Consider the following 17,301-nt stretch of genomic DNA (forward strand, 5'->3'; position numbering starts at 1 on the left):
ACGCCACTTGTTCCCAGTAGTACCCAAGCATAACCCTGTTTATCTTATCTTAAACAACACTGGGCATTCTGAAAGTGGTATGGATATAATTCACTGTAACTAAACTTGGACAAAACATTGACTTTACTCTACAACAGAGCCAGACAAGTAAGGAAATAATTACTTTTCATGGAGTAAAAAAATAATCTTAGGAAATAACAAACATGCCCCAAGTCTAACATGCAAATGTAAGCAGTAAGTAATGAAGTGTAATGAACACTATTTGACGGCACAGTTGCTTTGAACAAGCCTGGTGATCCTTTATGGACTTAAAACTGCACAGAATTTATACCTGTGACGCAACAATCGTGCACAAATCCTGCAAAGTGCATATTCTCTGAGGTGCAAAGGCAAAGGAAAGAGCTTTACTGAAAAACAAAATACAAATACATGTTATGATAATTTTATAGTAATTTTTTTTTTTTATTTAAAGATTTTTTCTGGTTTAGAAATACGAGAATGACACTGCTCTTCAACACCACATAATAAGACTGCTAGCAGACTGAACTGTCACTGTTCGTTTCAGTTACTGTTCAGCCTTCACCTCACATATAAGAAGGTGTTTGTGCAATTGTGCTTGTAGCGTATGGATGTGTGATGTGTACAAAGCCAGAAAACTACATGAAAGTGAAAGAACATGGGAGGAGGTTGAGGTAGGAGCCGTGGTAATCAGGATTAAGAGAGATGGGGGCAATGTGTGCATACCCTGTGATAACATGCAACGACTGGGGCTTTAAGCACACCTCAGGAGCAGGTTTCTGAAGCGTTTCTCAGGCCTTCACACCCCCAGGGCTTCAAAATGTCACTCATGAAAAGACTCAGTGGCAGCTCTTAGTCAAGGTCGACATGATGCTTTACTGCAAAACAAGAATAAACAGGTAAAAGATGTACATATCTGTCTTTATTTAATTATCTATGTGTTTATAAGTGGTTGATTCTAATGATGGATGTGTCCCAATTCTGATTAGAAATTCAAGTAATGATCCAATCTCAACAATATTGGGAACAAGCTCCTGGAAAAAAGTATGTGTTAAAATCCTCTCATGTTTTGTAGAACCTGTAGAGCATACCAATCAGATGACATCAATAATGTTCACTAGCCTGTTATCAGCACAGTTTTCTTTACACCAGATAAGTGCATGGGGCAATTTATCATAGTGGACTGATCCATATTGACATTTTTCATACAACACTGGCTTTATTAAGATATTGATTGTGCAACCCAAGACAACTTTGCCTTGTACTATGGCTCAGTTTTCACAAATTAAAACCATGCCTGAGAGATGTATTTTTAAGTGAATACAACATGATGTCTACTGCAGTTCTTGAAAGACAGTTTCCTCGATATCTTCTGTTGTTCTTTAGAATAAATTCCAATCTACAAATCTCATATACACCACTTCAAAATCTGTATATACACAATGTAATCAGTGTCATTTATTTACGTGAAAAATAAATTATATAAATACAGAAAAATGAAAAACAAAGACTTGTATTTTGGTTACATTTGCCCCAAATCAAGTTCTGGGTTTATGCACAAACGAGTAAGTGTGAACATGATAAACCCTGTAAACCAGTGCCAGCAGCACACTGTCATTAGCATTCATTAGTCAGATTAGACCTGTACAGGACGCACCAGGTCCCATCTGGACCACTTTACATGCCTCCCCATCTCCCTCATGTTCTGCACAAGCACATGCTGATAGTTATTGTTGCTGACACATTTATAATAGTATAGGGCAAGCTTATCCTCTGCTATCTGCAGGAGCTCTTCTGCTGACAACAGGCAAACACGGCGCCTTGGACGTGAAGACCCATCTGATGGAAAGAGAATAGACATGAATAATGTGTGCCATTTAACATGCACTGTGTGAGTGTTTTACAATGAAAGATCAAAAATGTCAGTGCAAATGTAAATGCAGAGCTTAAAGGTCCTATACTACACAAAATCGATTCTTGTGAGCTTTAAGCCATGTTGGAATATTGTTACCTCCTAAAACATACCCATAGTTGTGTTTTGTTTCATTCACACGTTTGAGTACTCCTTTCAGATTATGAATCCAGATCTTATTTCATCCTTGATCTCTAATGAAAACAGTCTCATGATGAAGCTGAGGGCCCAAGAGAAGGGTGCTAAGACAGACAGGAGTCTACCCTCTGAATCGTCCAAGAGCCCCAGCAATTTAAAAAAAAGACTTTTGGATTCATTTTTTCATCTGCCATCTGAAAAGTCATATAAGACATCTATTTTAACACATTTTCATTAAAATGAATTATTCAGGCTGTCAAAAACTTGTGCACACCTTGGCTTTGGTGTAACATGCCATGTCTAATAATCACCTCACCCACACAGCATAAAATAAGACCTGCTGGAGTAGTCTAAAAAATATTGTATACAGTATATTTTACTTTTACTTTAGTAGAGGGCTGAAATTTAGGGCTAAAATGATTCTAGTGAAGGTGTATTGAGTTTAAAACACAGTGTAGAACTTCCTCTATCACCTCATGACATCACAAGGTGTAACAGAGTGTTTTCTGTTTGAGAGAACTCAGACTAAATAAGCAGGGTTTGTGTTAAACATTTGTGAATGAAAGAAAACACAAGTTTGGTTATGTTTATGATGAGGATCTATGTTATAATGGTGTTTACATTATAACATAGATCAGAATCAGCCTAATATGGGCCCTTTAGGAGCAGTAGTTATGAAAAAGTACTAGACCATCTTCTTAACCTGTACCTGTACTGCAAATGTTAAAGGTTATGTGCTTGGACAAATTGATGACAAGTTCAGGCTAATAAGATCAGCACTGTAGATGACACATCACTTGGGGTCAGGCATCCATGGGCGTAGCACAGAAATGGGTCACTTATGGTTTAATGAGCAATTATCTACAATTACAGATCTCCTCACACAAGAGCAGCTGAAGCCTGTCATATGAGTCAGTTAAATGGGCAAATACAAAGCTATGGTAACCATTATTTTAAATGTGGTGAGGCCAATGTTGTTTTTTTCTTTTTCTTCTTTTTTTATTTTAATACAGAGACAGTGGTCAGAAAGGTAACAAATGCATATGCAAGAGATGAATGCCCCCGCAACCTAACCCCGGATAAGCAGAAGAAAATGGATGGATGGATTATTTTAATAGGCCCAACATGCATGTTTGAAATTCAATTGCAATAAAGTGGGCACCAGAGAGTAGGAGGCATAATATGTGGGGCACAGCATGAGGAAAGTTACACAACAACCACACTCTCAGTCACACAAGAGCATATCCAGGGTAGAATAAATCACATGAATCCTTACGTGAGCAAGCAGAATGTAAAGAGTGTGATCAGAAAGGCATATGCAAGAGATGAACTTTTGGTTTTGTTTAAATAAGATTCGAAGTCTGAAACTCAAATAGTCAGCTATATTTTATCATTACTGACTTTTTTGTGCTGCTCATATCTTAAAGAGCCACATTACACTGTTTTCCGATCTATGTTTTAATGTTGTTTCCACTTTAACATCCCTGTAAATGTTTTGTTTCATTCACACATGGTGAACACACAAACCTTGTATATTTAGGCTGAGCTCTTCTTACAAACAGAAAACACTATGTTCCACCTCGTGATGTCATGTGGTAACACAGGAAGTGCCCACTGTGTCTTTGAACTCCATACACCTTCACTAAAATCATTCAATTTCAGCCTTGGAATTGCCAGTCTCTACTGAACTAAAGGTAAAAGGGAGCTTGAAAACTACCACTACATGATATCACAAGTTGTAACAGTGCATTTTGAGCTTTGGAGATGTAGGCAGACTAATAATAAAGGATTACTCAAAGATGTGTGAATGAAAATAAACACAACTTCAGGTATGTTTTTGATGAAGTAACAACAATATAACATGGTTAACAGCTCACAAGAGTCAGTTCTGCATAATGTAGGACCTTTAATTCCGTTCAGTCAAAAGTGAATCCTGCACTGCATATAGTTCCATCCCTGGTGATATTTCATCATACTAAACCAAAGACTGGCGGTCCATCTGCAGCTCTGAGACATGGAGGTAATAAACGGTTTTGGCACGAGGCTCAACCAGAGAAGCATGACAGATTTCAGATTAACAGCCAGCTCTGCCTCTAAGGTGGTTCTCAACTGTCATGGAGAAATGTGCCCAACTTGAAACCTTAAGATAAAAAAAACCACAAGATGACTGATAATTCACAAATACAAGTGCACAGCCTGCATTAAAGGGCCTATATTACACAGTTTTCTGATCTATGTGATAATGTTTCCTTATCAAAACCATATCCAGAGATGTGTTTTGTTTAATTTGCACATGTTTAAAAAAACATGTATATTTAGGAGATCTTCTCTCAAACATAAAACACTCTGTTCCAGTCATATGTGAAGTCATTTAATACAGGAAGTGCTTCATTGTGTTTTTGAACTCCATAACACCTTGACTAGAATCATTTGGATCATTTGAGTCCTGGAATTGCCAAAGTCTTCTGAACTAAAGATAAAAGGTAGCTGTTCATTAGAAAAATACTGCTTCGTGACATCACAAGGTGGACCAGAGCATTTTGAGCTTTGGAGATGTATACAGACTAATAATAAGGATTTTTCAAACATGTGTGAATGAAGCAAAACACGACCCCAGATCTGTTTTTGAGGAGGTAACAACATTATAACATGTCTTAAAGCTCACACAAGTCAATTTTGCGTTATATAGGGCATTTAATTCAATTTTATAGATAGCTCTTCTTCTCGTTTTGCTTATTTTCTTTCCCATCCGGAGAGTAAAAAAAGGTGGGATTAGGGGTATGACGAATGCGGTGGGATGGGCCCTGACAGTTTGGGTTTTGATCCCAATGTGGAATGACAGGCCATCTGACTGCTGCTGACTCACACTGCACAGACGTATGAAAATGAAAATAAGCCTGTGGTGCCGTAATGAGCAGAACCATTTCCAAAACGTGAAGAAGTCATTTTCGCTCTAACCCCCTGCAACAGCTCCATTTGGGTCGCCATAGATTTGAGCTGAGAGCTAGAAAGTTGTTTATAGCGCTCTGCAAACTTCACCAGAATGACGAGACACAAGCAGCCCTTCTGTTTACCATCTTTTCGAGGGATTTGAAAAAAAACTTCCAAAACACTCAGAGATGCAGTTGGGAGCCAGAATGTGAGGTCGTTAAAGGTGCATTGTGTAACTTGTTTGGTAGAGGGTCCATCATCCGCGCCATGTGCCTAGAATGTTCCACAGTATGGCCATACGCTTAAGAATCTCCATAGAAACTTGCAAGCCAGATTACAGGTTAGATCTGTAGAGAGGCGACTCCATCACAGTAAGATTGTTTGGTTTTAAGATATATTTGAGCAATAAATAAGCAACATTAACATCCACATGGAGACAAACGTGCTGCGGACCCTCTCCAGAAAAGTTACACAGTGCACCTTTAAAGAGGCTTAATTTTTTTTATCATCCATACCTTCTTTTTAAAGTCTACTGTATCCCAGAGCAGGTACTTGTCTCATCTGAACAAACATCAGAGCTGGGAGAACCTGCATATCACACAAGACACCATGAAAAGGAATCTTGTTCTGCATTGTTTGAAAGGGTTTTTGGAGTTTGTTGCCTCTTGCATTGAGTTCAAATGACTGTATATAATATAAATGAAGATCTAAACTTGTTAGTGTCATCAATTTGAGAGATCTACTGTATACTTAAATAAGTAAATAAGTAAGTAGTGACACTGGACAAAACAAACAAATATAACAACAATGCCAAGTCAATTATCATTGCTGAAAAAGGGGGTCATAGTTACAAAAGAGGAAAACCTAAACTGCAGTGTCCTCCAGTGAACAATGCTACCAACTAATTTAGTGAGCCTGGAAAAAAATAAAACAACTATACAACTGCAGGTAGGCTACAACTTGTACTTTTATATATAGTAAGAATTAGACATGAAGCATCTTGTTAATTGTGATAGAAGAAAACCACGCACACAATTGCAGAGATTTATGTAAGCTCAAACAGAAAATACACTTGATGATAAACAGGATTCACTTCTGCGATTTAATTGACAGTGGCATATGGTATCATCTGTACTTTACTTTCAGAAAATCTATATTCTGTAGTGGTGTCTCTTCTTGCCAGTTTTTCATTTCCATAATGTCAAGGACTCATTTAAAATAATGGTTTGGCTTGCATACATTACACACTAGGCCTATTGTAAGCTCATGAAATGTATATACAGCTCTGGGTTATATTCAATATACTGTATTCAACACTCTTTCAATATTTGACAGGTTAAAAATTGGGCACAAATGTAAACAATGTGAATGGACTTTGGTATGGATACTCACAGTCAATTATAAACGGTGTTGGGAAGGTTACTTTTAAAATGTATTCCCCGACATATTACAGATTACATAGCCCAAAATGTAGTTTGTAACGGAATCCATTAAATTACTTAAAGTGAGTAACGTAATCTGAATACTTTGGATTAGTTGATTTGCTATAAAGTAGCAAAGACTCGGATATCTTCACATAAGATGCTTTTTCTGCTAAAAAACAATAAAAAGCCCAGTCTTTCCTTAACCATATAAAAATATTATTGTTAGAAGAGGAGGAGACAGAGTCCGCACGGCATGGTTAAATCCTTTTTAGATCTAGTTTAGACCTGGTTTAGTGCTGGTTTAGGACTGGTTTTAGACCTGGTTTAGTGCTGGTTTAGGCCTGGTTTTAGACCTGGTTTAGACCTGGTTTAGTGCTGGTTTATACCTGGTTTAGACCTAGTTTTAGTCCTGGTTTAGTCCTGTTTAGACCTGGTTTAGACCTGGTTTTAGTCCTGGTTTAGACCTGGTTTTAGCCCTGGTTTTAGTCCTGGTTTTAGTCCTGGTTTAGACCTGGTTTAGACCTGGGTTCAGTCCTGGTTCAATCCTGATTTTATCCTGGTTTAGTGTCCAGCAATGAGTGGAATTACCCAAAAAAAAAAAAAAAAAATGAAAACAGGAAAATACCGCTGTGTAATTCATTTATTTCAACAAAGTAACTGTAATCCAATTACCACTCACTGAAACAGTAACTGTAACTGAATACAGTTACTCACAATTTGTACTCTGATTACGTAACTCTGGTACATGTAATCTGTTACTCCCCAACACTGATTATAAAACATGTAAGACAATTGCATTTTTGAGCATACTAACTAGGGATGTACAAATAACCAAAATATCATGAGATGGTATCACCAGTTACTTACAGTAATATTGTGGGCTGTCACAATATATTGAATTATAAGATCCCTTAAATGCATTGCAGCTAAACAAAACAGGAAACTACTTATACCATGATCTTTTGTTCCATTTCAGTGCAGACTGTATGAAGGAATAACTATTATAAAGATTTTTTCTATGTTTATTCTTCTGGAATATGACCAAAGAATGAGTGAGTGTGAGTAATATATCACCAAAGGCTTTTCAAGGCTTTTTAAAAGGGTAAAATAGTTTTAAGCTGCTTTAAGGAGCTTTAAGCCATGTTATAATGCTGTTACCTCCTCAAAAACATATCTGGAGTTGTGTTTAGTTTTTTTCTTCACACATGTTTGTGTAACCTATATTATTAGTCTCAAAATGCTCGGTTCTACCTTGTGACAATACGTAGTGGTAATGTTTAAGTTAACAGCTACCTTTTTACTATTGTTCAGTAGAGGTTGACAATCCCAGGGCTGAAATCATTTAAATGATCCTGGTGAAGGTGTGGGGAGTTTAAAAACACAGTGCAGCACTTCCTGTACCACCACATGACATCAGAAGGTGGAACCCAGCTGAAACATACAGGGTTTGTGTGTTAAACATGTGTGAATGAAACAAAACACAACTCCAGGTATTTGTGTTTTTGATGAGGAAACAACATTCTAACATAGATCAGAAAAAATATGGGTTCAGCCTTTACTTTGCAGTTGCACATACAGTTCTTTGCTTCATCCTTATCCTTTGGGCTCTGTTTCATAACTGTGTAGAGAAGAGATGTAAATTATGCTGTTCAATTGCTCCAAGTCAAACTGAGAAAAACAAAAGTAAAAAAAAAATAACTCTCCCAAAAAGCATAATCTTTTCTTAGTGGAATTAAGGACAAAATCGTAGTGACAGATGAAGCACTAAGTTTAAATCTGTCTCAAGTACAGCAGACCAAGTGATGCTGAAGGACTGTGCACAGCCCCAAGACACAAGTCCCATGTCTCCAAATTGAAACTGCAGGAGGGAGGAGCAGTCCAGAGGTAGCTTTGTGTGCACCACCGCCTGAGTCACAATGCTGATAAGAGCCCACAGAAACACGCCTCTATTAATAGACAACACAAATGGAAACCTAAAGTAAACATAGTGAAAACAAGAATAGAAAGCCCTATTTTAATGCCCTCTTTTGAATTTGTGTCCTGAATGAATCCAACTGGAGGAAGTGGGCTAGACGTTTTTCGGGCCAGTAGGTTAATTATGCTGGATTGTACACCAACTGTATGAGTAGATTTTTAAAATGTACTTATAATTTATTACATATTAAATCATTTTTAAACTTGAATTGTGCAACTTTTCTGGTAGAGGGTCCATCACTTTCTTGTCTCCATGGAGATGTTATTGCTTTGCTTGGAATGTTCCATGGTATGACATTAAACACATCTAGAGCATTTATTTATTTTGGGTGTTTCTATTGCTTTATACTGGAATCACTAAAATTACATACAAAATACCTACTGAGTAATACTTTGGAGCAGTATTTTTCATATACTTGTACAAGTCTTGCCATTTGACTGTACCTTTTCCACTGTGACACTTAATAAAATCTATTATAGAGCCCACACTGACTCACTTTGTAAATGATGTTGTTTGTTTCTCCATCTTTTCAAAATAATTCATGAGTTAATATTGTTGTTTCAGTTGCTATGGGTGAATTGAGCTAGTTACTATGATCGCAACAGACAACATTATCATTTTGTGCAATAAAAATCACATACCAGGATGTTGTTAATGATTCTTGATTTGTTTTCTCAGTTTCACAAGCATTAAAGACAGAAAGTGTAGAACTGCTGCGTGCGTCTTGAAGAGGGAATAGGGGTATTTCCAGGCAACAGTGAAGGTTAGCGGACACATGGGACCTCATTTATATTTGGCATGTGTCACACTTCCTCATCATCATCCTTTGGCCTGGTCCTGACAGAATGACACTGCAGCACATGCTCCAGTTGCCATGGGAACAAACCAAGCGCCTTATCCCTGAAACATAAGATGAAGCTACAAGATGAAGTTATTATGAAGACAAATAACGCAAATATTTGACAGTAACATTTGCACTGAAACTAGACCGAAGCATGTAGTGCTTGTAGTGCTGGGTAACTGCAGCACTGGTAATCATGTAAGCATAAAAGGGCAATTAAAGAAGAATGGAGAGGTGCAGACAAAAGACTCACTGATGAGCACAGACTCACGACTACACATTGTGAACAAGTTTTTTCTCAGGAATTAACTATCATGCTTAAGTATCGTGCATGTAAACACCAGTTAAATGTGTTATTTCCAAGCATTTAAAAATATTAGAGAACCCCTAATATGTGGGCCTATGTTTTTGAAGGTCAGTATTTGTCATGTGTGCATTTTGTTTGCACTACTCGGAAATTTGTGGGGTTTTTTTTTTTTTTGGTTATACGAGAAGATTTATGCTGTAAAAGGTTAAATTAATAACTTGACTATGACCTATTACAAGTGCACTAAGTACTAGGGACGTAACCAGAGGTGGGACCAAGTTGTTGTTTTGCAAGTCTCAAGTAAGTCTCAAGTCTTTGACCTCAAGTCCAAGTCAAGTCTCAAGTCAAATACAGGCAAGGCCAAGTCGAGATTCGAGTCACTGGCCCATAATTCCAAGTCAAGTCCAAGTCGTCTGCTTTGAGCTTCAAGTCATTTCAAGTCTTTAAACCAAAGTTTAGATTTTTGCAATTTATATGATTTTTAATCTAAATTCTACTTAAAATGTCATGGTATATTTATATAAGAGTCGTAGAAATGCAAATGTGTCCTTTTTGTCTTGAAAAGACCTTAGTATGAATCATTACGGTCAGAACAGAATGAATTCAGATTTAAGAGTGCTTAATAACAGTTATTTTGCCATGTAGTCTGCACTGAAAATGTTCTGTGCAGTTCCCTCTGTTTTGCTGTACGGTACTGTATGTTACTGTAGGACATTTGAGAATATCACAGTACTTTAGTTACTGTTGCCATAGTAACAAATAGAAAAGTGGAAGGGACAAGTTCCAGTTTGTTCCTGTAAAATTAAGCACCGCATGTATCAACCATTTTTATTTGGGGAAACATCAAGTCTTCTCAAGTTCCAGGGGGATCCGGTCAAGCGGTAACGGAGGGAAACGGGCAGATTTTTTACATTCAAATAGCTCTTATTCAGAAACTAGAGGGACTATTGAGATAAGTAAGGTGTAAGTAAGGAATGTAGGAAAGAGTTAGCACTCCAACAGGGTAAAGTTAACCCTGCGATATTCTTTCAAGTTGTATGTATGTAGCACTTTTTGGGCAATAAATACAAACAGCGATCACTACCGGTTCTCACTTACTGGTTTCCTTAATATAGTTTTCTACCATATGATACAAGATTAGGTTGAAAAACCTCTTATTTTTTGAGTAATGAGATTTTTTATTAAGAAAGGTCATGGTAACGGAGGGAAAACTGTGCAAGCAAGTAGAAGGTGCATGATTTTGCATAATTTGTCAGCTTTTTTCCTCCGAATACTTTAATATTACTTCAAAATGAAAGGGAACTATTTCTATAAAATATGTCAGTCCTTCCAAGCTAATTTTCATCATTTTAAATACTTTTTTTTTTTGAAAAATCATGTACCTTCATCAACAGTTCAAAGATCGAATAACACAAGATATGATGAAATACATCAATTTATTTACATGATTTGCAGATCTGAGAAATTTGGGAAATTATGTTTGTTCCATGTTGCATACATGCATATGTTTAAAACATATGTAACTTTAGAAACAAAAATGGTACAGAAAAAAGGTTCAGTTTCATAAACTAGAGTACATATGTATCTGTTGAATACATTTTTATATCAGATGCATTAACTTGAATTTTTGGCCTTGCTGTTTACTTCTGCTTGACCGGGCCCAGGGCTAAAGTCCAAGTAAGTCCCAAGTCATTGACCTTCAAGTCCAAGTCGAGTTCCAGGTCTTAGTCCATTTTTATTAAGTCAAGTCTCGAGTCTTACAAATAATGACTCAAGTCTGACTTGAGTCCAAGTCATGAATTGTAAGTCCCCACCTCTGGATGTAATGATATCCAAATCTCTTGGTACGATATTTTAACAATATGCACGTCATGGTACGATATTTATTGCGATATACTGTGGAGGCTAATAAAATTTTGAATATAATTTTTTCTCTTAAAATCCCTTGACAAGACCAAATCCAAAGACTAAAACAGCTTAGAACAGTTATTTCTTCATGGAGTCTGCACTGAAACAGAGCAAAGGATCATGGTCTATATAGTTCCCTCTGTTTTTTTTTTTTTTTTTTTTTTTTTAGCTATTGCTGCACCATATCTATACTTTTAAGCAGAGTCTTGTATATCAATATATTGTGATGGTCCAAGATATTATTGTGAGATGTCTGACGATACGATTGCACAATACTTCGATTATTGTTACATCCCTACTAAGTACAAAGTGTTTCTGCTGTTTCATTGCAACTCATGATCTTGTAACAATATTGTAGTTTTAGAATATTTTTGTGGTTTAAATCTGCTCTTGGGTTATTATGTCAGTTGTTATTGTGACAGGCCCATTAATAAGTCACTATCTGTTGGCTGAAAACATGTCAGAACGCATGGATATACTTGAGTGGTTCGTATGCTGGCTTCTTGGAAAAGCATTTTGGATCTTCTCAACAGGGCCACGGTCTCTCACAGTGCCAGTCATCACGTTGGCACACACAAGATCTGTTGTCTGTAGGTATTAATGCTCCTCTCAGTATGACAGAAAATTTTCCCCATCTTTAGCTGCGCTTAGATACAGCACCCCCTGGAGACATGCTGTGTACTTGGATGTTATTATCACTGTGACTTTGTTGGGACAGAGGAATGGGCTAAGGTGTTCCCTGTAGCTTTTCATTGGTTCTGTTCTGTTGGCTAACCTAACAAGGCAGAGCGAGCTGTGCTTTCAGAGACAACGCAGTGTCCTGGGGGAAATTTAGCAGGATCACAAGTCTGGCTTACAACTGAGGAAGAAGAAACTAAGACAGAGGAAAGATGTGAGAGTGTGGCCTGCTGCAAAATGTTCCAGCAACACAACCAATTGAGTAAGGAAGACAGATGGGGTTTTGTAGACTGGCAATGGATACAGGTTTTTCTGTGCAACAGCACAGCTTTATTACATGCAAGATAGATATACATAGACTATAGATATAGACTATAGACTATAGATTATAGACTACAGACTATAGACTATAGATTATAGACTACAGACTATAGATATAGATATATAGATATAGACTATAGATATAGATATAGACAAAAGTTTTTCAATGGGGATTAAAAAATACACTATTACAACCAGTGGTGTAGTGAGAATTTTTATTAAGGGAGGTATGCAATTCGTGACTGAACCAGGAGGGCTAAACCAGGACTAAACCAGGACTGAACCAGGACTAAACCAGGACTGAACCAGGACTAAACCAGGACTACACCAGGTCTAAACCAGGACTAAACCAGAACTGAACCAGGAATAAACCAGGTCTAAACCAAGACTACACCATGACTACCACAGGTCTAAACCAGGTCTAAATCAGGACTAAACCAGGACTAATCTTGGACTTGAGAGAGGCAGAGAGACAGAGAACCCAGAGCCCAAGGAGCAGGATGCCTGCAAAGCTTGATTGGGCGACGGCTGCGCATAGCCCCGTGGGGCACAGAGCTCTGTGCCGGTCCTTTCGCCTGCAGTCACCCGATGGTCTACACAGGCGCACCTGGCCCATCCTGACACTCAGTCTTGGTTTAATTCTGGTTTAGACCTGGTTTAGACCTATTTTAGTCCTGGTTCAGTCCTGGTTTAGTCCTGGTTTAGTCCTGGTTTAGTCCTGGTTTAGTCCTGGTTTAGTCTTTAGTCCTGGTTTAGTCCTGGTTTAGTCCTGGTTTAGACCTGTTTTAGTTCTGTTTTAGTCTTGCTTTAGTTCTGGTTTAGTCCTGGTTTAGACATGGTTTAGACTTGTTTTAGTCCTGTTTTAGCCCTGTTCAGTCCTGGTTCAGTCCTGTTTTAGACCCGTTTTAGGCCTGTTTTATTCCTGGTTCAGTCCTGGACCCTCATGTTGCAGGTCACTATAGGACAGTACTGCAGATATGAGTCTCTGCAGGTTGTTTTCACCACTGCCAGTAGCTCCGGGTTTGACATTTAAATTGTAGCTATTTTATATTTGTTATTTTTTTATCTCACGTCGGGAGAAGTGGGTGGACAGCATACCCCCTGCGTACCCCACGCACTGCACCCTGATTACAACTCCCCTCACTCTTTGTACTGCCATCCTGTTTAAAATAGTTTGAAATGGATTCACATCTCAGACCTCATTAAAATTTTCTAACCCCGCTCATCGCTGGGTTTCAGATGACATCAAAACATTCTACAGGCCAGTTATAGTTAACACAGATGGAAGCAGCTATTGGTTAAAGGTCTTATATTACACAAAATTGATTCTTGAGAGCTGTAAGACATGTTATAATGCTGTTGCCTCATCAAAAACATACCTGGAGTTGTGTTTTGTTTCATTCACATGAGTTTGAATAAACCTTTATTATGTCTGTCTACATCTCCAAAGCTCAAAATGCTCTGTTCCACCTTGTGAGGTCATCTAGAGGTAGTTTTCAGGTTAACTGTTACATTTTAGTGTCAGTTCAGTGGAGATTGTTATGATTCTAGAGAAGATGTATGGATGTAAGTTTATGTGTGAATGAAACAAATCACAACTCCAGGTATGTTTATGATGAGGAAACAGCATTATAACATAAATCAGAAAAAAATAAAAAATAAAATGCAGCTTGTTCTTGGATCTAGTCAGGTTCCACATTTGTGTATTTACCTTTTATGGTTCCTAAATAAGACGAGATAAGAACCTTGTGAGTGGTGTGGTCCTACATTTTTTATGGACATGTTTTACAGATTTTATTTATTTATTTATGCTCAAACATTTTATTGTTATTTTACTGTTGTTTTTATGCTCATTTTATTAATCCATCAAATGCTTTTGGAGTTTTATTTTTTAAGTGCATCACAACAGCTTTGTTTGTAAATTGTGCTAATAAATTGTGAATTAAGGGAATTCTTTATGTATAAATTTTTAATGTGCTACCTTGTATTATCGCATTTACCTTTTGTTTTGTTTGGAAAAGCATCACCAACTCAACACAAAATGGTGTCAATGCCCATGTAAACTAAGCTGGACTGTTGCTGAAGCATCATCAGAGCCATATCCCAGTAATGAGTAAACCACTTAACGCAGAGATCGATTTGACCCTGAATAGTGTCAAAAAAGACAAATTACCGACAGTCCCTCTCAGCAAAGCCTTTCCGTTTCACCTCTTAAACAAACAGTCCCGTGCTTTTGCCTGGATCTGTGTTGCTCAAATACTATTTTCCACGCTCGGCTGGCTGTGCACGCACTGACACCACTCTCTTCTCCTGCTCCTTCTGAGTTGGTCCTGTGGAGCTCATTTGCATGTACCTCCATCATTGGTTGCCTAGATATTCCTCTTCAACAGGCTGCCTTCTCCTGATTGGTTGAAACTGTCAGAGGGATAAGCTCTCTCACCAAAACAGAATAAAAGGCAGGGGAGGAAAGCTTGACCAGGATTTCAGGAGTAGACTTGAGACTAGAAAGTGTAGAGACATGACTGAGGAAAGACTGTAAGAAAATAGGATTTGAAAGAAGCTTAAAAGAGTATATAAGACTTAATAGGATTCTGAAGTTGGCATTAATTGCTCCATCATGTCTTTAGAAGTGAAGGAGAAGACTCATGTTCGTTTAGTGTTTCTGGGAGCAGCCGGTGTGGGTAAAACTGCTTTGATTCGCCGCTTTCTCCAAGACACTTTTGAACCCAAGCACCGGCGCACCGTGGAGGAGCTGCACAGCAAGGAGTATGACATCGGCGGGGTCAAAATCACAGTGGAGATCCTCGACACCAGTGGCAGCTACTCCTTTCCCGCTATGCGTAAACTATCCATCCAAAACAGTGATGCGTTCGCTTTGGTGTACGCTGTGGATGACCCAGAATCCCTAGAAGCGGTGAAGAGTCTCCGAGATGAGATTTTGGAGATCAAGGAGGACAAGTACACGCCGATTGTGGTGGTGGGGAACAAAGTCGACAGAGAAGATGAGCGGCAGGTGTCTGGAGATGATGTTTTGTCCACTGTGGAGTTGGATTGGAACAACAGCTACTTGGAGGCATCAGCGAAGGACAATGCCAATGTGGTGGAGGTGTTCAAGGAGCTTCTGCAGCAAGCAAATTTGCCCAGCCGCTTGAGTCCGGCGCTACGGAGACGAAGAGAGACCTTTCCCAAAGATACCGACTTCAGACCACCCATGAACAAAACCAACAGTTGTATTCTGTCGTAACACAAGCAGAGCTGTGTGGGGGGCTACTCACGTCTGCTGGACAGAGAATGAGCTGAGAAAAATGAAAATCTGCAGTAACTTCAAGAGGACTCTAATCTACTAAAATGATTGTGGAAAAAGAAAGGACTTATATCAAATGTTATGTAAAGTTATTGCTGCTTTGGTGATGATGTTTAGATCAACACAGTGAAAAAGTGTAAATTTCAATTGTAATGTTCTCTAGACTGTTCAGCTGCCATTGAATCTGTTGTAATAGTTCAAAATTGTTTTATCCCCAGCTGTTCAAATTCATGTTTACATTTTTGTACATATGCATTGTGGAGCATGGCATCATTTCCATGTGGTTTTTAAAATGTGGTGAAAATGTAAATTGCAATTGTAAGCACTTTTTTTTATTTTGAAATCATGACTTAAAATTAGCATTTTTTAAGCTTTTATTTCATAAATTAAGTTTTGTTTTTTTTTTTTTTTATCAAGAAAATTATTGTAAGTATTTGCTGTTTGCAATGTGGATTGTGGAATTAAATGTGCAATAAAATGCAGGAACAGATTAACACTTGTTTTTTTTTTTTTTCTCAACTCATAACTTTATACTTTCATATATAATGAAGGAGGAGTATAAAGCTACATAAAAATGACATTTAACTGTAGTAAAGTAACTTGGATGGGCCGAAACAATACATAAAATTTGATCTAAAAGATTGAGACAAAATTAGATTTTGACTTAATTTATAATAAATAAACTGGGTGGTTCAGTTCACAATTTTGGCTATTATTATTATTATTTTATTTGACTGTTATTGGCATTTTTTACTGCAAGCCAAGCCAAATGTAAACACAAGGAAAGTCTCACAAAATCATATTTCTTTTGTCCACAACCTCGTGGCAAACGCCCATACAATCAAAGGCAAACATTAAGAAACTATGCTGATTAACTGGATGAAATTGTTGATTTGATTTGAACGTAGTAAAAAATATTTCTTATATTACAGTGGGTACACAAAAGCGGTATTGCTGTGGACTAATCAACATAACATTAATATATTGGATAACAGGTACCGACAGCGCTCCACATTTTAACGCAGCGTCTCGTTTGAATCAACACTGCCCCCTTCAGATATAAACCAGATACTACAGTTAACATTTATTTAAAGGACGTGCGTTATGCTATTTTTCTGACCTATGCTATGTTTCCTCAACAGAAATAGAACTTGAATTGTGTTTTTTCGTTCACACATGTTTAACACACAAATTCTGTAAATTTAGGCTACATTAATTTCTCAAAAGGAAAACACTCTGTTCCACATTGTGATGTCATGAGGTAATACAGGAAGTTCTCCCCTGTGTTTATTAACTCCATATATGTTCACTAGAAACATTTGGATATTTTCAGAACTGGAATTGCCAAACTCTACTGAACAAACGGTAAAAGGAGCTGTTAACTTGAACACTACAGCTTCATGACATCACAAGGTGGAACAGAGCATTTTGAGCTTTGGAAATGTAGGCAAACTAATAACGCAGAATTAATCAAACATGTGTGAAAAAAACAAAAAAAACAAAACACAACTCCAAGTATGTTTTGAGAAGGTAACAAGATTGTA

The 17,301-nt window shown here is 37.6% G+C and overlaps 2 protein-coding genes across 3 annotated transcripts in view; one reads left to right on the plus strand and one right to left on the minus strand.

The window, feature by feature from the left end:
* Nucleotides 1-17,301, minus strand: part of LOC110172671 (bMERB domain-containing protein 1-like) — a 122,839-nt gene that overhangs the window by 79,819 nt on the left and 25,719 nt on the right. The window lies entirely within an intron of this gene.
* On the plus strand, nucleotides 14,954-15,698 carry LOC110172668 (ras-related protein Rap-1b-like). Its single transcript, XM_020938575.2, has one exon. The coding sequence runs from the start codon at nucleotides 15,071-15,073 to the stop codon at nucleotides 15,695-15,697; it is 627 nt and encodes a 208-aa protein (XP_020794234.1). The 5' UTR covers nucleotides 14,954-15,070; the 3' UTR covers nucleotide 15,698.

This window comes from Boleophthalmus pectinirostris, unplaced genomic scaffold, assembly GCF_026225935.1.
Source record: "Boleophthalmus pectinirostris isolate CB_2022bp ecotype Guang Dong unplaced genomic scaffold, ASM2622593v1 HiC_scaffold_22, whole genome shotgun sequence".
Taxonomy (NCBI): Eukaryota; Metazoa; Chordata; class Actinopteri; order Gobiiformes; family Gobiidae; genus Boleophthalmus; species Boleophthalmus pectinirostris.

Bases quoted from the DNA above. Each gene is read 5' to 3' on its own strand.
- LOC110172668 (XM_020938575.2), top strand. From the start codon at position 15,071: ATGTCTTTAGAAGTGAAGGAGAAGACTCATGTTCGTTTAGTGTTTCTG.